At 47.0% G+C, this 25,432-nt stretch overlaps 1 protein-coding gene across 1 annotated transcript in view; it reads right to left on the bottom strand.

The window, feature by feature from the left end:
- Positions 1-22,133, bottom strand: part of MCOLN1 (mucolipin TRP cation channel 1) — a 56,079-nt gene extending 33,946 nt beyond the window's left edge. The window contains exons 1-2 of the mRNA XM_077470022.1: positions 21,932-22,133; positions 3,067-3,263 (exon numbers count right to left, since the gene is read on the bottom strand). Of these exons, the coding sequence (XP_077326148.1) occupies positions 3,067-3,263; positions 21,932-21,989 (255 nt within the window). The 5' untranslated portion in view covers positions 21,990-22,133. The remainder of the gene's footprint in view (positions 1-3,066; positions 3,264-21,931) is intronic.
- Between the last annotated feature and the right edge of the window lie 3,299 nt (positions 22,134-25,432).

The following is a 25,432-nucleotide window of genomic DNA, read 5'->3' as shown; positions in this document are numbered from 1 at the left end:
GCGATCTATGGTGAATCGCCTTTAGATCTGCCACTGCGTGGATTGTAGCCCAAACCAATAAAAAAAGTTTCTTCTTACCTCCTACGCTATAATATAAACACAGTGTAAAGGTGGAGTGGGAGGTTGGAGCTTATGAAAGTTAACTATAGCCCCAAAAGGAGGATCTGTGACAAGGGAACCCCTACTGTGCCACACAGTAGCTTGGTCTCTGCCCATCCTTGAATGTTAGGTCAGCTTTTAAACATTGTGAAGCAACTTCAGATTCCTAGCAGCTGGGCTAGTAACCTAGTGCACCTGCTGACCAGGGGAGCTTCTGAATCCACCAACCACTGCCCAATTAATAACCTGTTCAGTGGTATACCTGGCCTGTAAGTAACTTTGTATCTACCAGGTCCCCTCTGTACGCTATATTCATCCCTACTAAATGTACCACAACTGGGCATGTAGGGAGAGGCTGGCAACCTACTGCTGCGATAACCACAGTGTCTCTGCTGTAAGAGGGAGCTGTGGCTGGTGGTTTTAGCAGTGGCGTCTGCGCTATTTGTATCCCGACCCCAGGTTCTGCACTGCACCAGTCAGTATATACACGGGGAAGGGGGAGCAATGGCCTACCTACCTCTTTCTCATCTGAGGTGGTTTAGGCACACTCGTTCCTCTGCACCACCTGTCCACCATACAGCTTCTCTGATGTAAGAGGGAGCTGCGGCTGGTGTTTTTAGCAGAAGCTTAAGGGCTATTTGAATCCAGACCCCAGGTGAGATCTCAAATGCCCAGGAACCCTCTGGCTGGAATTGGGGGATTTTGCAGCTAAATTCCCACGGCAAAAGGAAAGTAAAGTACTCACCGTTGTCGTCTTCCTCTTTTTGCCACAGCCAGCGGGCTTGCTTTTCCATCCTTATGGTCCACACGCAAGGAGGATAGCCGCCAAAGTGCTCCCCCCCCCCCCCCCCAACTGCTGTCCCCATAGGGAAGTCAGTCTATAAACATGGGGGGGGGGGGGGGGGGCAATGCCTTCCATTCCTCATTCCCATCTTCATATCTGAGGTGGTTAAGGCAGACATCCACCGTAGTAAACTGGTGCCTCCTTGCTCTAGAGAAAGGAGGATGTGGGCGCCTGCTCCTACTGACTCTCAGCCTTCCCTCCTGGGTAAGAACGCCGCTGCCATTTTCCCGAAGTTTGAAAATGACGCGGGTGCTTGTTGCCACGCCCTCTCCGGCAGCCCACGCGAGCTACCGGGGACCCAGGAGTCGGGGACAAGCCCCCTGGAAAGAACCGATGGCCAGCACCCCTGTCTGAACAGCCACCTGTACAGGTAAGGAGGGGGGAGACAGGATAATGGCCCCTGAAGTTCTGGGTACACCACTGTACCCAGGGTCCTTCAGCTCTCAGGGGGGCTCTTCCAATTTCTGCTGCCCGCCCTGAGGAAAAGATAGGGGAACCCCCCAGGAAGGACAAGAATATCCTACCAGACCCAGAGGCTTCCCAGGCTTGTGGTCCGGCTCCCAGGGGGAGACCACCAGCCCCAGGCTTCGGGTCATTTGGAAAAAAACAAACAGTTTCGCTGTGTAGGGAGAAACACAATCAAAAACTGAGGATCAAGGGGAAGGGTGGGGACTTAAAACAGCTGTCGATTGATTGTGTTTCCTGTAGGGAGGAGCCTCTCATCTCTCAGGTGTGCCGTCCTGGAAGATGACTTGAGAAAAATAATAGTTAGTTGCAGCTCTAGTGTATTTGTATGATGCTAGTTTTTATACATTTGTAGTCATCAGCTTAACACTCACCCCTGAGGGTCAATCCAGGGATTTTCTACATATATTTTTCACAAGCGCTGCATTTTATTTTTTTTCATTTGGATCATTACACTACTCCCAGGAGGTGGATGTACTGACACTGATGGGACACTGAGCAGAAAATAACTTTTTCACTAAGAAAAGACTCTGCTTTGCATTATATGCACTTTAAAATATTGTCACTTTGATAAATATGTGAACCAAATACAGTAAGGCTTCATGCACACGAGACGTCAGTGCAAACTCTGCTGGACACATTTTTAAAAGCTGAAACCGGCATTTAGAAACGCGCGTTTTAGCGTAGTTTTACCACGTTTGCGTCTAGAAGCGTTTAGTTAAGCTAACATCATAGACCCCCCCCCCCCCCCCCCAAGCTTAAAAAAAATAAAAATAAACAGTATTATTAACCATTTCAGCCATTTTGTGAGACCAGAGTGAGTAGCAGCAGCGTACTTGTATTTAGCGTGTCACTTGCCACAAGTTGTGGATTGCCAATTGCTACATTACTTGCCACAAGTTATGGATTGTCCAGTTGTCACGTCACCTGCCATGTTACTTGCCACAAGTTGTGAATTGTCCACTTGCAATTGCCTAAAATATATTTTTTTGTAATGGTTTTTCATCATTTTTAATGTAAAAAAAAAATAGGTTACCTTTAAAAACGCTTAAACAAAAAACGTGACAAAACGCGGTACCGGCGTTTTGCGTCTGAACAAAAAATGAGGTTAAACGCAACTGCATAAAAACAAGACTGTGTACATGGACACATAGGATAGCATTGAATGAGTTCAGGGGCAGTTGAAGAAAAAAAAAAAAAAAAAAAAGTATCCAACTGCCTCTGAACACGTGTTTAACAGCGTCTCGTGTGCATGAGGCCTTATGAATTGATATATGTATGCACTTTCAACAGTCATATTTGCCCATTGGTAAACATCCAAAGGTATCCATAAGATCTATATATGCTCATAGTCATATTGATTACTAATAAGGTGCTGTCTATTTTTCATTCAAGTCTATCTTGCCCCAAAGTGGGTACAATACTGGACAGCAGTGGCAGAGAGATAGAGATCTTTGGTAATTACCAGTCCTACAGTCAGTCCCCCCCAAAGGGAGAGTGGGAAGAGACAGTGGTGTTGTACATTTTTGTGGATCAAAGTGAATTTATTTTTAGTATGACACTGGTGTTTGACACCTAATCCAAGTTATTTTAGACCAACATATAATAAAAGACCAATAAGGCCAGTACTAATGAAGCAATAACAGTTAGCACAGTACCTGCACCGTGACCATAAGGATCTTGATAAGCTGCAGGGCCAATTTGTAAGGTTTCCTTCCCTTGGCCCTGAACTTGTCACACGGACTCATGAAGAAATATTTCAGCCGACGCCGGAGCTGGACCTCCTCCGGACTGACCCGGTCACACATCGGAGTGCCATAAGATGGAGATGGTGACAACAGACGCTGGCGCTCAGCTGCAAGCAAAAGATAGAATACATATGAGAAAGAGAAACAAGATACAGAATATCAAAAATAAAACAAACATACAGAGTGTGTCAATACTACGCATTCCGAAAAAGTGTTTGGTTGTCAGGTTTAACCTCCGAGTTGATTTGCTAAAGGCAAACAAATAGACTATGTACTTTGCAAGGTAACATTCCCCAGAGCTTAGTAAAGGAGGTGAAGCTCTGTTGACTAATCATTAAATTACATGCAATTAAAAATGCATTTTTTGTTCTGTTCCTTGCTTGTGATTGGATATTCTATGCAAACTGGAATGTCACCACAGTCACGAAACTGACAAGGAGAGAAGAAAAAGGTTGATTGCACACTTGGATCCAAGAGATGCTGTAGAAATTTCTTTATTGTCATGAGCCAGACAACATTGCAATGATAGTCAATTGACGCGTTTCACACAAAAAGAACCGTGCTTGTTCACTTGCATTGGGCAGCTATTAAAGCACCCAACGCTGGGCTGATGGGGGGGTACGACACATCACACACGCCTCGGTGTGTCCTAGGCATTAGATTTTGTCCCGGCAGCAATTGGGAAGTCTCTGTCCTATTGTTGGAACACAGAGCTGTATATTCTATGGAGCTGAGGCTACATGCAGCTTACACCGCTGCTGCAGTCATTAGTGAAGGAAATAGGTTTGCTTTAGGCCACCTTGGCCCAAAAAAAAGGAAATGCAGCTATATACCCGATTTCAGAGTGCCACTCACGTGACCGGCCTGGCTCTCTCCTCGCTCGGCAGCTGCAGCAGGTGGGGGCCAAGGATTCCCCTGCTGATGTCAGTCAGGAGAGGCGCTGAGTCACGCGAGCACTGATGGCGCTCTGTAAACAAGTATATAGCTGCAGTTTTTTTGTAAGGCACATTACATGAATAAGAGGAAAGAGCAGATGACAGAGGCACATAAACTGACCACGGTATCAGTGCTCAGCAGCCATGATATACAGTGGTCAGTTTACAAAAAGGGGAGGGCAGAACCAGACAGGATCAGCCAGATATTTCAGGGAAGCAAATGACACAGCATAAACACTGTGCTGTATAACATGCTTTAAAAGGAACAGGATTTTTTTTTTTTTTTAGGTTAACAAACACTTTCAATGCTAGCAGTAAGTAATGACAGATACCCACTTGCTCCCTCCTGCCTGTGTCAGATGCCAGCTGCATTTATAAACCAGCCACACATTGACTGAAACTTGCCCAGGAAAGAAGAATGGGGGGGGGTGGATCATCTATAGTAGTGATGGCAAACCTTGGCACCCCAGATGTTTTGGAACTACATCACCCATGATACTCATGTACTCTGCAGTGTAGCTGAGCATCATGGGAAATGTAGTTACAAAACATCTGGGGTGCCAAGGTTCGCCATCACTGATCTATAGTCTGCCTTGGAAGGGAGGGCAGTTGGTGACCTGTGAGCAGACAGCACAGGCCAATCATGAGCCAACACAAGCGGCATATAACTAACTCATAGATGATTGTATATATCTGTGGCCAAAAGTTTTGAGTGACAAATATTACTTTTCAAAGTCTGCTGCTTCAGTGTTTTTAGCCATTACCATGGTATACTGAAGTAGAATTACAAGCATTTCATAAGTGTCAAAGGCTTTTATAGACAATTATATTAAGTTTATGCAAAGAGTCAATATTGCCAGTGTTAACCCCTCTAACATGCTGTCAATCAACTTCTGGGCCACATCCTGACTGATGGCAGCCCATTCTTGCATAATCAATGCTTGGCGTTTTTCAGAATCTGTAAGAGTTTTTGTTCACCTGCCTCTTGAGGATTGACCACGAGTTTTCAACGGGATTAATGTCTGGGGAGTTTCCTGGCCATAGACCCAAAATTTTGATGTTTTGTTCCCCAAGCCACTTAGTGATCATTTTTGTCTCATGGCAAGGTGCTCCATCATGCTGAAAAAGGTATTATTCCTCACCACGAAACAAAGCAAAAATGGAAGGCGTGCAACCTAGTACATTACCAATGACATTTATTGAATAAATAAAAAAAAAAAAAACAGTACAAAGTGCAACTCTCAATGAGCCATAAAACCACAGTGTGGGATAGTGTGGACAGCTAGGTAGCTTAGCTCTGAGGAAGGTGGTGTGCCCCCTGAAACACACGCGATTTTACCCCTTGATGTGATATAGCACGTGTCCGCATTATCCCACACCGTGTGGTTTTATGGCTCATTGAAAGTTACACTTTGTGAGTATCCATTTTTTTTACCATTTTTAATAATCAATAAATGTCATTGGTACTGCACTAGGTATGGACACCTTCCATTTTGCTTTGTTTTTGTAGTTTCCATCAGATTACCCCATCTGAGGAGGGCAGCATCAACCTAGTCTTGGAATACCAATGCCCTTGTTGCTCTTCACCATAGAAGACCTCTGAGCGCTGGAAGTGACTGTCTTTTTGTTCCTCAAACGGTTCTTGGATGGCTCAAAGAAGTTGCTCTCGGGGGTGTTTTTATGCCACTCTTTATTCATGGCTGTGTTCTTACGCAAAACGGTGAGCCGATTCCCTTGGCTGAGAAGTAACCCCACACAAACGGTCTCAGGATGCTTTACTGTTGGCATCACAGGACTAGAGCTGCACAATTCTGGCTAAAATGAGAATCATGATTTTTTATTTTTTTGCTTAGAATAAGGATCACGATTCTCACGGTGTAACATCTTTCCCATTATAAAAAAAAAAACGTTACCGTTTCGTTTTTTTTTTATTATTCATTAAAGCGGGAGTCCGCCGGGACTCTGCGTTTTTTTTTTTTTTTTTTAAAGCCAGCAGCTACAAATACTGCAGCTGCTGACTTTTTAAATAGTGACACTTACCTGTCCAGCGCGCCCGCGATGTCGGCACCCGAAGCCGATCTCTCGATCGTCTCTCGGGTGCTGCCGCCGCCATCTTGGGTATGGGAATCAGGAAGTGGAGCCTTTCGGCTTCATTTCCCGGTTCCCTACTGCGCATGCGTGAGTCGCGCTGCGCATTAAGGATGGACCCGCTGCCTCTGGGATCTGTGTGTTTCCCAGCAGGCAGCGGGGGACTTTCGGAAAGGGGCGTAATCTACGCCCCTTTCCGCAGAGAGCTATCCCGGAAGTGGGTGCAGATACCTGTACTGTATAGGTATCTGCACCCCCCTGAAAGGTGCCAATTGTGGCGCTGGAGGGGGGGAGGGTTCCGATGAGCGGAAGGTCCACTTTAGGGTGGACCTCCGCTTTAACGTGTATTTAAAAAAAATTGCGTTTGAAAAACCGCTGTGCAAATACTGTGTGACATAAAATATTGCAACAACCACCATTGTTAGAAAGAATCGTGACATGCCGTTTTGAAGATCGGGAAGGGAAGAAGATCGTGATTTAGATTAACGATTAATTGTGCAGCTCTACACAGGACTGATGGTAGCACTTGCTTTTTCTTCTCTAGACAAGATTTTTTTTTTTCCCCAGGTGCCCCAAACAATTGGAAAGGGGATTCAATCAGAGAAAATGACTTTACCCTCTTTACGTTCTCAGTAGTCCAATCCCTGTACCCTTTGCAGAATAATCAGTCTGTCCCTGACGTTTTTCCTGGAGAGAAGTGGCTTCGTTCTGCACTGGTGGTGCCCCGATCCCACAGCTTAAGCAACTGTAGGAGACGGTCCTGGTGCTTGCTGGACTTTCTTGGGCGCCCTGAAGCCTTCACAAATGCAGTAGAAATGTTTTTGTTTTTTTATGGGATTAAAGCAGAGTTCCACCCAAAAATGGAACTTCGGCTTTAAGGGAAGGTGACCCTCGACATGCCACATTTGGCATGTCATATCCTTGCGGGGGCTTTCCAGCTCCTACTTCCTCCCAGGGCTCTGCGGAGCCGGAAGTCAGTTCACCTCTCCCCATCTCTATCGGCAATCATCTGGGATATGTCACAGGTCCCAGATGATTGCCCGGCCAGTCACAGTGTGCCGCGTGACTTGCGCAGCGTGCCTGGCTGGCCACGTTTCAGTCAGTCAATGTATGGCTGGCTTATGAATGCAGCTGGCATCCGACTCTGGCAGGACAGAGCAAGTGCGTACCTGCCATTACTTACTGCTAGTATTTAAAGTATTAACAAATATATTATATTTATTTAATATATACACACACACACACCTCTTTAAAGCATGTTATACAGCGCAGTGCTTGTGCCGTGTCATTTGCCCCCCTGAAATACCTGGCTGATTCTGCCCTCCCCATGTTCTCTTGATGCCTCAGTTCTGCCAGATGGAATTGGAGAAATCAAAACCTCCAAAAAACACAAATGAGAGATGTCAGATCCATGTTCATAAATGTCCCAGTGATGCATTTCTCTCCCTGACCTCAGCTATGAACACAGAAGGTAACATGAACACATATTGCTGAGTTATGGCTTTTAGAGGGATTGCATTTGCTCCCGATTATCTTTGGTGACAGTAAAGGAAGTTCACACTACAGATGTGACATGTAACCTACAGAAAAGTGCAGAGATTCCATTTCAGACAAAACTAGATTATTCTAAGGAACCTGCACACTCAGCACAACATCCTACCACACACACAGAAAAAAGAACCAGAACGCCACTTGCTGGGGAAGAAAAAAAGTGAAACATATGGCAATCATTACAAACCCACAAGAGAAATAGAGGCACTCTTCTGAACCACTATAACCCTAAAAAACTCAAAACCTACGCCAAGCTCCTATACCACTTATTTGTGGTGGGGACCACTTAAGCGAAGCTTCAAACTATGTCAATGCTGTGTCACAACAGAGGGGAGGGAAAAAAAAAAAATCTGATAAAGGGGAAGGAAAGAAGCCCCCCCCCCCCCAAAGGTTTACTATGGGTCACGTTCATATCTGTGCTTTTCTCAGCCACTGCGGTTTGGAAAGGGTCAGGGACTTTTTTTTTTTATGCAAAACAGTGCTTTTTTGGTTCAATATACTTCAATGGAGAAGCTGCAGAAAAGCATGTAATGTGTTTTTTCAGCACTGTGTTTTTTAACCAGTTGCTGACCGCCGGCCGTCAAAAAACGGCCAGGCGGCGCAGCTATTGCGGCGGGAGGCCGTCATATGACGGCCTCCCGTTTAAACAGGGATGCGCGCGATCGTGCGCGCGCATCCCTGTTTCTTCGGTGGCGGCGTGTCACGGAGACACCGCTCGCCACCGAAGGGGGTGAACAGCCATTCGTTATGGCTGTTTACCACGTGATCGGCCGTGATGAAGTCACGGCCGATCACAGATGGTCACACCCCCTACGTGCACGGCGCATGCGCGCGATCGCGAGCGCGCTGCGCGTGCACGTCGGTGGCGGCGTGTTCCCCGGGAACACTGCTCGTCACCGACACTGGTAAACAGCCATTGGCTGGCTGTTTACCCACGTGATCGGCTGTGATCCTTTCACAGCCGATCACTAAAAATGTAAACAAACCGCGGTAACGGGATGTTACCGGGTTCTCCTCCTCACACACTGATCGTGTGTGAGGAGGAGATTGCGGTAACATCTCGTTACCGCCTACAGTACACATCAAGCACACTGATTCCCCCCCCCCCCAATAAAGAGGACCTGTCACCACCCCTCATAATACCTGTCAATCACAGTCCATCAGAGTACCTGTCACAGTCCATCAGAGTACCCGAGTACCTGTCCCAGCCCATCAGAGTACCCGAGTACCTGTCCCGGCCCATCAGGGTACCCGAGTACCTGTCCCGGCCCATCAGAGTACCCGAGTACCTGTCCCAGCCCATCTGAGTACCCGAGTACCTGTCCCAGCCCATCTGAGTACCCGAGTACCTGTCCCAGCCCATCTGAGTACCCGAGTACCTGTCCCAGCCCATCTGAGTACCCGAGTACCTGTCCCAGCCCATCTGAGTACCCGAGTACCTGTCCCAGCCCATCTGAGTACCCGAGTACCTGTCCCAGCCCATCTGAGTACCCGAGTACCTGTCACAGTTCATCTGAGTACCCGAGTACCTGTCCCGGCCCATCAGAGTACCCGAGTACCTGTCCCAGCCCATCAGAGTACCCGAGTACCTGTCCCAGCCCATCAGAGTACCCGAGTACCTGTCCCAGCCCATCAGAGTACCCGAGTACCTGTCCCGGCCCATCAGAGTACCCGAGTACCTGTCCCGGCCCATCAGAGTACCCGAGTACCTGTCACGGCACACCAGAGTATCCGAGTACTTGTCACGGCACATCAGAGTACCCGAGTACCTGTCACGGCCCATCAGGGTACCCGAGTACCTGTCACGGCCCATCAGGGTACCCGAGTACCTGTCACGGCCCATCAGGGTACCCGAGTACCTGTCACGGCCCATCAGGGTACCCGAGTACCTGTCACGGCCCATCAGGGTACCCGAGTACCTGTCACAGTCCATTAGAGTACCCGAGTACCTGTCACCAGGCCATCAGAGTACCCGAGTACCTGTCACCAGGCCATCAGAGTACCCGAGTACCTGTCACCAGGCCATCAGAGTACCCGAGTACCTGTCACCAGGCCATCAGAGTACCCGAGTACCTGTCACCAGGCCATCAGAGTACCCGAGTACCTGTCACCAGGCCATCAGAGTACCCGAGTACCTGTCACCAGGCCATCAGAGTACCCGAGTACCTGTCACCAGGCCATCAGAGTACCCGAGTACCTGTCACCAGGCCATCAGAGTACCCGAGTACCTGTCACCAGGCCAGAGTACCCGAGTACCTGTCACCAGGCCATCAGAGTACCCGAGTACCTGTCACCAGGCCATCAGAGTACCCGGGTACCTATTTGCAGCCCATGTCTCATAGAATATACGTTGGGGTGTTTACTTTCCAAAATGGGGTCATTTTGTGGGTAATTTCACTGTCCTGGTGGTCCAGGACCTTCAGAAGTGTGATGGGTAGGAATGAAATAAGATGTGTCATTTATGCTCCTAGAACGCCTGAACGTACTACTTCAATGTTCGGCCTCTCTATGTGGCCAGGCTGTGTAAAAGTCCTACACATGTGGTATCGCCATACTCGGGAGGAGTAGCAGAATGTATTTTGGGGTGTAATTTTTGCTATATACATGTTATGTGTTAGAAATATCTTATAAATTGACAATTTTGTGTAAAAAAAAAAATGCGTTTTAATTTTTTTCCACATATTCCAAAAACCTCTGGAAAAAAATGAACCGTTCAAAAGACTCATTCTGCTTCCCAGATTATACGTTGGGGTGTTTGCTTTCCAAAATGGGGTCATTTTATGGGAAATTCCATTGTGCTGGTACTCCAGGGCCTTCAAAAGTGTAATAGGTGGTTGAGAAATGAGATGCGTAATTTTTGCTCATAGAACGTCTGAAGGTACTACATCAATGTTAGTGCTCTGTATGTGGCCAGGCTTTGTAAAAGTCTCACACACGTGGTATCGCTGTACTCGGGAAGAGTAGCAGAATGTATTTTGGGGTGTCATTTTTGCTATATACATGCTATGTGTTAGAAATATCTTATAAATTGACAATTTTGTGTAAAAAAAAAATGCGTTTTAATTTTTTTCCACATATTCCAAAAACTTCTGGAAAAAAATTAACCATTCAAAAGACTCATTATGCCTCACAGATTATACGTTGGGGTGTTAGCTTTCCAAAATGGGGTGATTTTATGGGAAATTCCATTGTGCTGGTACTCCAGGGTAGTGATGGACGAACTTCCGACGGGACGTTTCGCGAACGCGAAACGCGAACGGGCACAAACGTTCGCGAAAACGACCGTTCGCCGCGGGCTCCATTGACTTCAATGGGAGGCGAATTTCGCAAACCTTTAGGTCGAATTTGCGGCCACGGGGTAATTATTAGGGGGTAGCACGCAGTCCCACCACCTGGACAATAGCATAATACATGTATGAGGTGAATTTGGGATCGATAACTACAAGCATTTTTTTTTTATTTGGGAAATTGTTCTGACAATTCAGGACTATGGAGCTAATGAAGGCAATGGAGGAGAGGGAAGGTCAGGGACCAGGGTAGGCAAACAAGAGGGTGCAGGAGATACAGAGCACTGACAGCAGCACCGTAATACAGAGCACTGACATCAGCACCGTGACATACAGCGCTGACAGCAGCTCCGTGACATACAGCGCTGACAGCAGCTCCGTGACATACAGCGCTGACAGCAGCTCCGTGACATACAGCGCTGACAGCAGCTCCGTGACATACAGCGCTGACAGCAGCTCCGTGACATACAGCGCTGACAGCAGCACCGTGACATACAGCGCTGACAGCAGCTCCGTGACATACAGCGCTGACAGCAGCTCCGTGACATACAGCGCTGACAGCAGCTCCGTGACATACAGCACTGACAGCAGCTCCGTGACATACAGCGCTGACAGCAGCTCCGTGACATACAGCGCTGACAGCAGCACCGTGACATACAGCGCTGACAGCAGCTCCGTGACATACAGCGCTGACAGCAGCTCCGTGACATACAGCGCTGACAGCAGCTCCGTGACATACAGCACTGACAGCAGCTCCGTGACATACAGCGCTGACAGCAGCTCCGTGACATACAGCGCTGACAGCAGCACCGTGACATACAGCGCTGACAGCAGCTCCGTGACATACAGTGCTGACAGCAGCTCCGTGACATACAGCGCTGACAGCAGCTCCGTGACATACAGCGCTGACAGCAGCTCCGTGACATACAGCGCTGACAGCAGCTCCGTGACATACAGCGCTGACAGCAGCTCCGTGACATACAGCGCTGACAGCAGCTCCGTGACATACAGCGCTGACAGCAGCTCCGTGACATACAGCGCTGACAGCAGCACCGTAAGCAGCCCCAGGAGGAAGTCAGCACAGCACAGGGATGGTGTGATCCCCTCATAATAAGAACCCCCAGGAGGAAGTCAGCACAGCACAGGGATGGTGGGAGCCCCTCATAATAAGAACCCCCAGGAGGAAGTCAGCACAGCACAGGGATGGTGGGAGCCCCTCATAATAAGAACACCCAGGAGGAAGTCAGCACAGCACAGGGATGGTGGGAACCCCTCATAATAAGCAGCCCCAGTAGAAATATGACACCGCTCAACCTCTTCAAAGAGGAGGGTAGGGGCATATAGTACGGTGTGCTTTTTTGGGTCAGGGAAGTGAGCCAAATGAATTAAGAAGGTCTGTGTGCTTGATTCCAAAAATTGTTTATAGACATATACATGGTCTACTGATCACATGTGTTGAATTCCTCCGAGATCCATGCCTCATTCATTTTTAGAAATGTGAGGTAGTTAACACTGTCGTGAGCTAGGCGAGTACGCTTATCGGTCACAATCCCCCCTGCTGCGCTGAACGTCCTTTCGGACAGGACACTGGATGAGGGGCAAGCCAACAGTTCGATTGCAAATTGGGCAAGCTCTGGCCAGAGGTCAAGCCTGCCCACCCAGTAGTCTAGGGGTTCATCACTCCTCAGAGCGTCCACATCGGCCGTTAACCCAATGTAGTCGGACACCTGACGGTCTAGGCGTTCCCTGATGCTGGATCCGGATGACACCTGTCGATGGGTCGGCTGAAAGAATGACCTCATATCCGAAGTCACCAACACATCTTCAAACCGGCCTCTTCTTGCAGGCGCTGTTGGATTGGTACCCGCAAATCCTTCTCTGGGAGTGGGAATTGCTCCTCTGCCAGCGCACGCAAAAGCAGAATGCAGCATTTCTCGAAGCAAGGCCTGGAAGTGCTGCATTCTGACAGCCCTCTGCGACGGCGGTAACATTTCCGCCATTTTGTGTTTGTACCGGGGATCTAAGTACGTTGCCACCCAGTACTGGTCCTTGACCCTCATGCTTTTTATACGGGGGTCCCTATTAAAACACTGGAGCATGAAGGCCCCCATTTGCACTCAAGCGGAAGGTATGTGGTGGTGGTGGTGTTGTTGGTGGTAGTGTCTTTGGGGGTGCACATAGCAGAGAGTGAAGAAGAGGGTGCAGATCGAGAGGATGAGGAGGGTGCAGAAGAATAAGGCTGAGTGAGCCACTCAACCAAGTCTGGTGCGTCCTTTAAAGTAATTGAACGCACCTTCTGCAACTTCCCACTTTGGCTCAAGGCTGTTGCTCCTGCCCTACCCCTACCACCCCTGCGGAAGGGCCTGCCTCTTCCTCTGCCTGTCATTTTTTAAATCACCCTGTGACAAAACTCTTAGTCCCTATACCGCTGAAGGACTGCTGCAGTATAGGGCAGCGGTCAGCAGTAGTGCACGTCAACCCTATGTATTGTGGACCGATAGCGGTCCTTACAGAACAGCAGACTGTACTGCACTCAGGCCTATGTACCGTAGCACCCTATACCAAGTTACCAGTCCTTATAAGAACTTTTGTGGACCAAGCAGGTTGTGTGTTAGTGATTAGCAGACTGTACGTCAGTCCCTATACCAATGAAGGACTGCTGCAGTATAGGGCAGCGGTCAGCAGTAGTGCACGTCAACCCTATGTATTGTGGACCGATAGCGGTCCTTACAGAACAGCAGACTGTACTGCACTCAGGCCTATGTACCGTAGCACCCTATACCAAGTTACCAGTCCTTATAAAAACTTTTGTGGACCAAGCAGGTTGTGTGTTAGTGATTAGCAGACTGTACGTCAGTCCCTATACCAATGAAGGACTGCTGCAGTATAGGGCAGCGGTCAGCAGTAGTGCACGTCAACCCTATGTATTGTGGACCGATAGCGGTCCTTACAGAACAGCAGACTGTACTGCACTCAGGCCTATGTACCGTAGCACCCTATACCAAGTTACCAGTCCTTATAAAAACTTTTGTGGACCAAGCAGGTTGTGTGTTAGTGATTAGCAGACTGTACGTCAGTCCCTATACCAATGAAGGACTGCTGCAGTATAGGGCAGCGGTCAGCAGTAGTGCACGGCAACCCTATGTATTGTGGACCGATAGCGGTCCTTACAGAACAGCAGACTGTAACGCACTCAGGCCTATGTACCGTAGCACCCTATACCAAGTTACCAGTCCTTATAAGAACTTTTGTGGACCAAGCAGGTTGTGTGTTAGTGATTAGCAGACTGTACGTCAGTCCCTATACCAATGAAGGACTGCTGCAGTATAGGGCAGCGGTCAGCAGTAGTGCACGTCAACCCTATGTATTGTGGACCGATAGCGGTCCTTACAGAACAGCAGACTGTACTGCACTCAGGCCTATGTACCGTAGCACCCTATACCAAGTTACCAGTCCTTATAAAAACTTTTGTGGACCAAGCAGGTTGTGTGTTAGTGATTAGCAGACTGTACGTCAGTCCCTATACCAATGAAGGACTGCTGCAGTATAGGGCAGCGGTCAGCAGTAGTGCACGTCAACCCTATGTATTGTGGACCGATAGCGGTCCTTACAGAACAGCAGACTGTACTGCACTCAGGCCTATGTACCGTAGCACCCTATACCAAGTTACCAGTCCTTATAAAAACTTTTGTGGACCAAGCAGGTTGTGTGTTAGTGATTAGCAGACTGTACGTCAGTCCCTATACCAATGAAGGACTGCTGCAGTATAGGGCAGCGGTCAGCAGTAGTGCACGGCAACCCTATGTATTGTGGACCGATAGCGGTCCTTACAGAACAGCAGACTGTAACGCACTCAGGCCTATGTACCGTAGCACCCTATACCAAGTTACCAGTCCTTATAAGAACTTTTGTGGACCAAGCAGGTTGTGTGTTAGTGTTTAGCAGACTGTGCGTCAGTCCCTATACCGCTGAAGGACTGCTGCAGTATAGGGCAGCGGTCAGCAGTAGTGCACGGCAACCCTATGTATTGTGGACCGATAGCGGTCCTTACAGAACAGCAGACTGTAACGCACTCAGGCCTATGTACCGTAGCACCCTATACCAAGTTACCAGTCCTTATAAGAACTTTTGTGGACCAAGCAGGTTGTGTGTTAGTGATTAGCAGACTGTACGTCAGTCCCTATACCAATGAAGGACTGCTGCAGTATAGGGCAGCGGTCAGCAGTAGTGCACGGCAACCCTATGTATTGTGGACCGATAGCGGTCCTTACAGAACAGCAGACTGTAACGCACTCAGGCCTATGTACCGTAGCACCCTATACCAAGTTACCAGTCCTTATAAGAACTTTTGTGGACCAAGCAGGTTGTGTGTTAGTGATTAGCAGACTGTACGTCAGTCCCTATACCAATGAAGGACTGCTGCAGTATAGGGCAGCGGTCAGCAGTAGTGCACGGCAACCCTATGTATTGTGGACCGATAGCGGTCCTTACAGAACAGCAGACTGTAACGCACTCAGGCCTATGTACCGTAGCACCCTATACCAAGTTACCAGTCCTTATAAGAACTTTTGTGGACCAAGCAGGTTGTGTATTAGTGTTTAGCAGACTGTGCGTCAGTCCCTATACCGCTGAAGGACTGCTGCAGTATAGGGCAGCGGTCAGCAGTAGTGCACGGCAACCCTATGTATTGTGGACCGATAGCAGTCCTTACAGAACAGCAGACTGTACTGCACTCAGGCCTATGTACCGTAGCACCCTATACCAAGTTACCAGTCCTTATAAGAACTTTTGTGGACCAAGCAGGTTGTGTGTTAGTGTTTAGCAGACTGTGCGTCAGTCCCTATACCGCTGAAGGACTGCTGCAGTATAGGGCAGCGGTCAGCAGTAGTGCACGTCAACCCTATGTATTGTGGACCGATAGCGGTCCTTACAGAACAGCAGACTGTAACGCACTCAGGCCTATGTACCGTAGCACCCTATACCAAGTTACCAGTCCTTATAAGAACTTTTGTGGACCAAGCAGGTTGTGTATTAGTGTTTAGCAGACTGTGCGTCAGTCCCTATACCGCTGAAGGACTGCTGCAGTATAGGGCAGCGGTCAGCAGTAGTGCACGGCAACCCTATCTATTGTGGACCGATAGCGGTCCTTACAGAACAGCAGACTGTACCGCACCCAAGCCTATGTACCGTAGCACCCTAGACAGACCAAGTTACCAGTCCTTATAAGAACTTTTGTGGAACAAGTGAGTTGTGAATGATTAGCAGACTGCAGCAGAAGGGCAGCAGTCAAGTATAATATTCTTTCTATATTTGGAAGAAAGAATATTATACGTGTACAAGCCTATTACCGTACCACTGATACCAGTCCTGAAAAGAACCTTTGTGGAACTAATAGTAACAGCAAGTCTTTAAAATTATCCTCACTGCCTGACACACTGCTTCCTGCCTGTCCCTATACAAATTGGCAAAAAAGAGTAGGCTGGAACGATTAGCTGGAACAGCTCTTTTGTGGACCTGATAGTAACAGCTAATGATGATGATGATGATGATGATGAAGAAAGACTAATCTGGCTGAGCTGTCCCTAAAATAGCAGCATACAGCGCTCTGTCCCTTTATCTAAACTGACAAAAGAAACTCAGGCTGCTGACCTAACACCTATACCAGTCCTGAAAAGAACTTTTGTGTACCAAATAGCTAGCGTTTTCTCTGTCCCTACTCCACACAGGATCCTTTCCCTACAGTGACAGAAGAAAGAATGTAAAATGGCCACCGGATCGGGTGTATTTATAGGTTAGGGGGAATGTCCAAGTGTCCATGAGCTGTCATGTCTCAATTGGTTGTCCTGTAACACATGATAAACGTGTCACGAAAGGTTAAAGTTCTTGTATACATTAAACACGTAAGTCCGCCGGGGCGAACGACGGAAAAAGGCGTTCGAACCCGCGGACGGCGAAAGTCGGAAATTCGCCGCGAAACGACCGCCGGGCGAACCGTTCGGCCATCACTACTCCAGGGACTTCAAAAGTGTAATAGGTGGTTGAGAAATGAGATGCGTCATTTTTGCTCGTAGAACGTCTGAAGGTACTACATCAATGTTGGTGCTCTGTATGTGGCCAGGCTGTGTAAAAGTCTCACACATGTGGTATCGGCGTACTCGGGAAGAGTAGCAGCATGTATTTTGGGGGGTAATTTGTTGTATGCATATGCTGTGTGTGAGAAATAACCTGATAATATGACAATTTAGTAAAAAAAAAAAAAAAAAAAAAAAAAATCTTCATTTTGCAAAGAATTGTGGGAAAAAATGACAACTTAAAAAAACTCACCATGCTACTTACTTAATACCTTGGGATGTCTACTTTGTAAAAAGGGGTCATTTGGGGGGTATTTGTACTTTCCTGACTAGTTAGAGTCTCAAGAAATTAGGTACACCTGATGTACTGAAGGCCTGATCAGAAGTGATGAATTTTCAGTGATTGGCACCATAGATTGTAGACTCTATAACTTTCACAAAGACCAAATAATATATACTAATGTGGGTTATTTTTACCAAAGATATGTAGCAGTATACATTTTGGCCAAAATTTATGAAGAAAAATTACTAATTAGCAAAAATTTATGACAGAAACGAAGAAAAAGGCATTTTTTTCACAAAATTTACGTTTTATTTTATTTATAGCACAAAAAATAAAAAACCCACTAGTGATTAAATACCACTAAAAGAAAGCTCTATTTGTGTGGAAAAAAGGACGCAAGTTTCATATGGATACTGTGTTGGATGACTGAGTAATTGTCATTCAAAGTGTGAGAGCGCTGAAAGCTGAAAATTGGTCTGGTCAGGAAGGGGGTGTAACTGCACTGTACTGAGGTGGTTAATCTGCCCAACAACTAATTGGTCAAAAAAATTGTTGTTATTCTCAGAGTGGATTAAATATTTTGCTCCTTAACCATATACTTGGTTATTTAAAATTTACCACTGCATATAGATATTTAAGAATAAATTGCTTTTTCTTTTTTTTTTTCCTTTTATGGTTATTAACCGATTATTCGCAACAATAATCAGCCAACTAATCGATTATGAAAATAATAGTTAGTTGCAGCCCTACATATTACATAGGTGTTTGGGCATATCAGAGGTGAGAAGGGGGGGTTGGAGCACATCTGAGGTGTGAAGGTGCGGGGGGGGGGGCCCCCACTTCTGAGGTGTGGAGGAATTGGGGGGGAAATAGGGGTTGGAGCACATCTGTGCGGGGAGGGGGGGGGGGGTGGGTTCAGGGCACAGCTGAGAAGGCACGGGGGGTTCAGGGCACAGCTGAGGTGAGAAGGCACGCGGGGGAGGGGGGGGGTACGGGGCACAGCTGAGGTGAGAAGGCACGCGGGGGTTGTGAGGAAGAGAAAATTATATATATATATATATATATTTTTTTTTTTTTTTTTAAATAATCGGCATCGGCCGATTGTTCAGTTAAAAAAAGGCCGATGATATATTCAGCGCGACTTGCAAATGACTTCAGTACTAGAAGTCAGTGCAAGTTGCCTGGAGACTTGAGTGAAAGACTTGTCTCCTCTCTGGGCAGTCTGCCAAGAAAAGATCAAAAAGATACAATGTTTACACTTGAATGAATGAATTCAACTCTGTGTGTATAAGTTCTCAGTTTAACCATTAAGGCTCCATGCACACTGAAGCTCAAAAAAGCTATTTCTGGACGCCAGATTGCTGGCAGAAAACGCTGGTTGAAAAACCTGCTTTTAACAGCGTTTTATACTAGCGTTAATGAGCGTTTTACAGCGTTAGCGTTAATGGGCGTTTTTTATAAAAATACACAGAGGACACTCCAAAAATCCCACAATGCATTGAAAAATAGAATGCCGAACACTAATGAACGAGCGTTAATGAGCGTTAGTCGTTTTTTGCCGCTGAAAAACGGCACTTTGAACGCGAATTTCTGGCGTTCAGAAAAAAGCCCATAAACTCCACTGCTCATTAAAGCTGAAAAACGTCCATGTGTGCATGGACACATAGGCTAACATAGAGTGGAGTTTATGGGCTTTTACAAAAAACGCCCAAACGCCAATAAACTGCAGTTTATCAGCTTCAGTGTGCATGGAGCCTTAAAGACTAAATCTTTTTTGACACTTGATGCTTACAAATAAAAATCCTGTATTTTCTGCTAGAAATTCACTTAGAACCCAAAACTTTATATATTTTTTTAGTAGAGATCCTAGGGAATAAAATAGCAGCTGTTGCAATATTTTATGTCACACGGTATTTGCGCAGCGGTCTTTCAAACTCAATTTTTTTGGGAAAAAATACACAGATAAAAAAAAAAAAAAAAAAAGTAGTTAGCCCATTTTTTTTCATCCAAAAGTTTTGATTACCTGTTTTTGTGTAACTAGAGATGCATTTCGGGCGCTAGCGGGGCACTTTTACCCCCGCTATCGGCAGTGAAAGTGTTAAACCCGCCGGCAATGGCAGCGTTTTTCCGGCAGTATTACAGCGCTGCCCCATTGTTTTCAATAGGGAGCAGCGGTAAACACACCGCTCCAAAGAAGCTGCTGGCAGGACTTTTTCCTGATGTCCTGTCAGCGCACCGCTGTAGTGTGAAAGCCCTCGGGCTTTCACACTACACACAATGGTGCAGCTTCTTTAGGGCGTTTTGCAAGCGCCATTTCTAACGCTATAGCGCCTGCAAAACACCCTGGTGTGAAAGGGGTCTTAAGGCTTCTTTCACACTGGAGCGAGCAGGCGTTGACGGTAAAACGCTGCCAGTTTTGGCGGCGCTTTACCGTCATTTTAGCGGGGCACTTATAATTCAGCTAGCGGCCCAGGAAGGGGTTAAATGTACCCGTGAAGCGCCGCTGCCAAATCGCATTGCAGGTGCTTCGGCAGCGGTGCCCATTCATTCCAATGGGCAGGAGTGGTGGAGGAGCGGTATACACCACTCGAAAGATGCTGCTTGCAGGACTTTTTTTTTTTTTTTTTTTTTTTAACATCCTGCCAGCGCATCTCCTCAGTGTGAAAGCACTCGGGGCTTCCACACAGACTGCAGGGGAGCCGTTTTGCAGGCACTTTACAGGCGCTTTTTTAAAGCGCCTGAAAAACACCCCAGTGGGAAAGGTGTCGAACTGTTAGATTTTATGAGATGAAGGGGAAAAAATAAATAATCGCGGCCTAACATATCGGCAAAAAAAATAAATTAAAAAAAAAAAAAAAAAATCGGCATCATATCGGCCGTGGCGATTTCCAAATATCGGTATCGGCCAGAGAAAAACCCATATCGGTCGACCTCTATTTAGTATAGAGTACATTTTAACAATAAATATGAACAAGCACCAATAATTTAATAGCGAAACAATAAACATAGTATATATGATCAATAAATATAGTAACAATATTATTGTCATTAGCAGTACAACTACAGCAGTTCAACTCAGTGAGTTGTGCTGTCCCTTCCGGGAAAAGACAGCAATTATTGCCAGCGACTATAGCTGCTGGCAAAAAATAAATGCTTAAAAAATAAAAATAAATAAATAAAAGCAAACAAACAAAAAACAGATAATCAAAACAATGTTAGTGTGCCGATCTTGCCCGCTGTGCCTATGTGTTCTGACAGGGGAGCCTTCCATGCTCTCACCAGAACACACTGACCGTCACTGGCAGCCATAGGCCGATCAGATACTGGTTTTCCAGCATGTCCCCTGGACAAAAGCAAGTAGTTATAGGATCAGCGGGAAATTTTGCCCTTGTGTGCGTCTCCCGCCTCCACTCCATGGCATATCTGCTTGTTTGACAAGAAGACGCCAAAGGTCTCCAAAGATGGGTCCAGCCTGTGCACTGAGTCCAGGTTTAAGCCCCAACATCCAAGCAGACAGAGTTAGAATAAAAAAAATTGCTGAGCGAAGCGAGGCTGTGCCCGAAGTGTGGTGAGCCCACAAGGGGCCCTCTTACCAAGTGCTGTTTACCATCTACCGTATGTCCACTTGCATAGTGGGGCTTGAACCTGGACTCAGGGCACAAGGTACTATTAAGTGCGCTGGCGCCGTTCATTTTCAGAGACTTTCAGGGTCTCCTTGTCCTCTGTGCAGTACGGGGCAGACACTATATGATGGGGGGCAGTTTCTGGGCAGAACACCGGGTCACACCAGAAATGGTGCGTTTGTGCATGCGTTCTTTGAACTATCCATCATAGCGCATTTTTTTGACAGCGCAATCAATACAGCGGGCTGCCAAGTGCATAAAAACCATGCAAAACAGCAACCATGAAATTAAAAAGCACTCCGCTTCAAACCGCAAGGTGGCTGCAAACACACGTTCGGTGATGCGTGGGGGGAGGGCGCCATTAAGAATAGACAGTGCCCCCCCGGGTGTCTGCAGAGTACAATGCGCTTTTGTACAGGAAAATGCCCGTTTCCTCCACCATAAGCAGCGTGGCATTGCAGGACACGGGCATTTCGGGACCCATTCACATGTCGCATAACAGGAACACGTGATTTGCAGAGCGCTATTGTCACACGGATTCTGTTCCTTGACCAGGCTGCCCTATGCGCGCTCATCACAAAAAAAAAAGAGAGAAGAAGAAGGGGGACCTGGAGGACGCCATTTTTTTTTTTTTTGGAGGGGCGATATGCAATTTTTAAAGCAGCAAAATCAGATCACGCTTGAGGTGCCATTGCAATTGTATACCTTGCAGTGACTGCTGCACTATTCCAACATGCAAATGGGGCCTTAGGGTGCGCAAAAACCCCCCCACTGTGGCAAAGTCACAGGCTGCTGTGCGTGGAGAGCCTCCCCCGGGGCTGAATGTGTCCTGATCTCTGTGTGCACACAGTCCCATGACAGGAGACCAGCAGGCGTCCTTCTCCAGCACACACATCCTTCTATAGGAGTGGAAGGGGGGAAGGGAGGACACTATTACCTGTAGAAACCTTCGGGCTGTCACTCAGGCTGCGGCTCCTGTATAGAGAGCCCATCATGTCTGTGTGTGGGTATCAGTCCGAGCTCCGTCTGTCTCATCCGCTGATCTCCACGACTCTCCGATCTGCCTCCGTCCCATTAGAACCGACACACAGCTCTACCCTCCGACTACTTCTGTCAGCTGACCTGCTGCTGGCTGATCATATGACTCAATCCCGGCTCCGCCCATCAGCTGATAGCCAAAACCCGTCCCCGAAACGCCCCCTTCTTCTCGCTGTGGCGCTCATGCGCCCCCTATAGTGGCTGCTGAGGAAGTGATTTCTCTCAGCGCCATTGTTGGTGAATGATAAACAAAGCAATCCTTCATTGGTGTCATGGCGGGCACACCGAGCTGTAGAGATGAGGGAACTCCTACAAACCTCTACATTCTATCACAGCGCTAGTAAAGTCTTGTACTGTGTGCACCACCCCGCACTCCAATCTCCGGAGCTGTGCCTCAGGAAAGGAAAGTGGGGTGGAAATTTGAAGCCCAGCAGCCTCAGATACATCTGGATGAGAGGTGCTGACTGCCAAGGGGCAAGTGAGCTCACCATCCATCCCTGTCAGTGACTGAGGTCTCCCCCCCCCCCCCCTTCTCTCTCCTGCCTCTGAGTGGGTACAGTAAGGTAAATCAGGCTTCTCAGAGCACCCCTTACATCAGAGTTCTCCCTTACACCAGAGTCCTCTCTGTGCATCAGAGCATCCCTTATGTTTGAGTCCCCAGAGTTCTCCCTTACATCAGTGTCTGCAGAGTCCCCCATTATAGTGAAAGGGACTGAAGTCAAAGGGGAACTCTGGTGGACTGAAGTCAAAGGGGAACTCTGTGGACTCTGATGTAAAAGGGGAACTCTGTGCACTCTGATGTAAAGAGGAAATTCTGTGGACTCTGATGTAAAGAGGGAACTATGTGGACTCTGATGTAAAAGGGGAACTCTGTGACTCTGTTAAAAAAGGGGAACTCTGTGACTCTGATGTAAAAGGGGAACTCTGTGGTCTCTGATAAAAAAAGGGGAACTCTGTGACTCTGATGTAAAAGGGGAACTCTGTGGACTCTGATGTAAAGGGGGGATTCTGTGGACTCTGATGTAAAGGGGGGATTCTGTGGACTCTGATGTAAAGGGGGGATTCTGTGGACTCTGATGTAAAAGGGGAACTCTGTGGACTCTGATGTAAAAGGGGAACTCTGTGGACTCTGATGTAAAAGGGGAACTCTGTGACTCTGATGTAAAAGGGGAACTCTGTGGACTCTGATGTAAAGGGGGGATTCTGTGGACTCTGATGTAAAAGGGGAACTCTGTGGACTCTGATGTAAAGGGGGGCTGTTGTGATTAACTTCATATGATTAGAAATGTTATTTAATAGCAACATCTATGTATAGTTTATCTAGGCATACTATGAAAAAAAATTCCTGTGCGATGCTGAAGTGTTTGGGTTTGACTTAAAGAAAAGGTGGCATCCCTACTCAGCTATTCGCAGTGGTCTCCGGTGGTGAGGTGGATGCCCCTTAGTGGCGACAGCTTCCTCTCTACCTCTGACCACGACTGGTTCCCGGGCCGGCGGAACCATTACTTCTGGTTGGACGGCAAGCCCCCAGTCCCAACCCTACGCTGCTCTCCTGCTTCTGGATAGGCCCTCAGACAGCCTAGCAGCCAGATGCCCCTGGGATAGGCCCAAGGCTTATGGCCTAGCAGCCTGGGGCATTACAACAAACGTCCACCCAGACAGCCGTCCAGGTGACATAGAACCCAGATCACCTGACTCCACCCACATAAATAGGCTCTCTCAGCAGGCCAAGGGACCCAAGAAAATCCCTGCCCATTGGCTGAGACACCCCATCCATTCCGACTCCGTCCTTGCAATGTCCTTGTCTTATCTAATGTCACCAGATACCCAGCCATCTAGTGACAGAAGAAGTGCAGCAATTCCAGAATTAGGGTGAAATCAATTGACCAAGGCAACTATCCCTTGGAAGATATGTTTAGTAGCCACCCTGCCTAAACATCAGGGTGCTACATCTGGTAAAAAAATATTCAACACTCCACTCCAAAAAAGGTTCTGCAGCTTCTTTAGGGAATTTGTCAAATCAGTATCCAGCCAGTGGACATACCTGGGTTGAAGTGGAATACCACAGGAGACTTTAGCAATGGTCGGAGTTTATCGGCTTCTCTCAACTCATCCCGGCTCATCTCGGCTCACCTCGGAGCTAGAGCAGGCGCCTTGAGAGGCCAGAGCTCAGAGGGAAATACTGCCAGTTCGCAGCTGGATCCCAGTGGACATCTCAGCTGGTGGGACCTTGATCCTGAACTCCCTCGGGAGCCAGTAATGCGGAATACACCGCTCAAATCAAAGGGAGCTAGCAGAAACTGGCAGGGACAGACTGTGCTCAGGAGCTCTTGGAGTCTCTCGGATATCTGCCGAAGCGCCGGGTCCTATAACTCCATAGACAAGAACGGAGGAGCGGAGAAAGCTGGAAAAATTCATGACTGTAGATGACACTGAAAAGAAGAAGAGATATGGGCAAAGGAGATCCAAACATTTTTGTGTGCTGGAGATAAGGAATAAGGAACCAGGATATTGTTTGGGGACAATATAATGGAGCAATAGAATATATTCTAAAATATACTGCAAAGCCCTGAATCTCTGAATCCCTGAATTCCCTGAACTCTAAACACACAGCCAAGTGAAATATATTAACATTATAAGTGTTATAGCGCTTTAGTTGCCCCTTTTGTTTTCCTCTCTGTGCCTCACTATTAAACTGTTAAACCACTGTGGTATATGGTTGTTGGGTTTGGGAGATTAGAAAAGTGGATCAATTCCCATATGATGGCACCTAAAAAAATAGAATAAAAATCTCCCCAATCTCAGAAGAAGGTAAAAGATAAGAGTAAAACAAATGCTACAAATACAGAGGCACAATCAACTCAAACAACAGACATAAAGGAGTTTTTGTCAGTAATTACAATGCTCACAAACATTACAAGGGTTGTTAAATACAATAGAGTTATCTACAACTCTAGGAACTATGGAAGAGGAAGAAATGGGACAATTCAGGAATAGCTCACCAATTGATGTAATTAGACCGTTAAGAGAGACGGAGGAATTGGAGAAGGAGAAATGGGACATGAAAGCCTATATTTGTTCCCTACCTACAAGGGAGGGCCAATACGTGTATAGATTAGAAAATTCATGAAAAAACTGAATTACAGGAACTTAAAAGGTTAAAGGAAAAGAATATAAAATGGCAGTATATGTGGATGATTTGTTGATATACGTTACAAATCCAATTGTTACAATACCAAACCTTACACAGGAATTTAAATAGTTTGGAAGAGTAAGCAATTTTAAAGTTAATTATGATAAATCAGAAATGTTGAATTTGTCCCTAACAGATAAAGTCCAGGTACTTCTTCAGAAGGATTTTTCCTTCAAACGGCAAAAAGAGGCAATCAAGTACTTAGGG

Source organism: Lithobates pipiens, unplaced genomic scaffold (genome assembly GCF_037356315.1).
Source record: "Lithobates pipiens isolate NorthernLeopardFrog02 unplaced genomic scaffold, aLitPip1_a1.2 Scaffold_8, whole genome shotgun sequence".
NCBI classification, from domain to species: Eukaryota; Metazoa; Chordata; class Amphibia; order Anura; family Ranidae; genus Lithobates; species Lithobates pipiens.
Note: the sequence above shows the minus strand (reverse complement) of the source record. Positions and strands in the feature narration are given on the sequence as shown.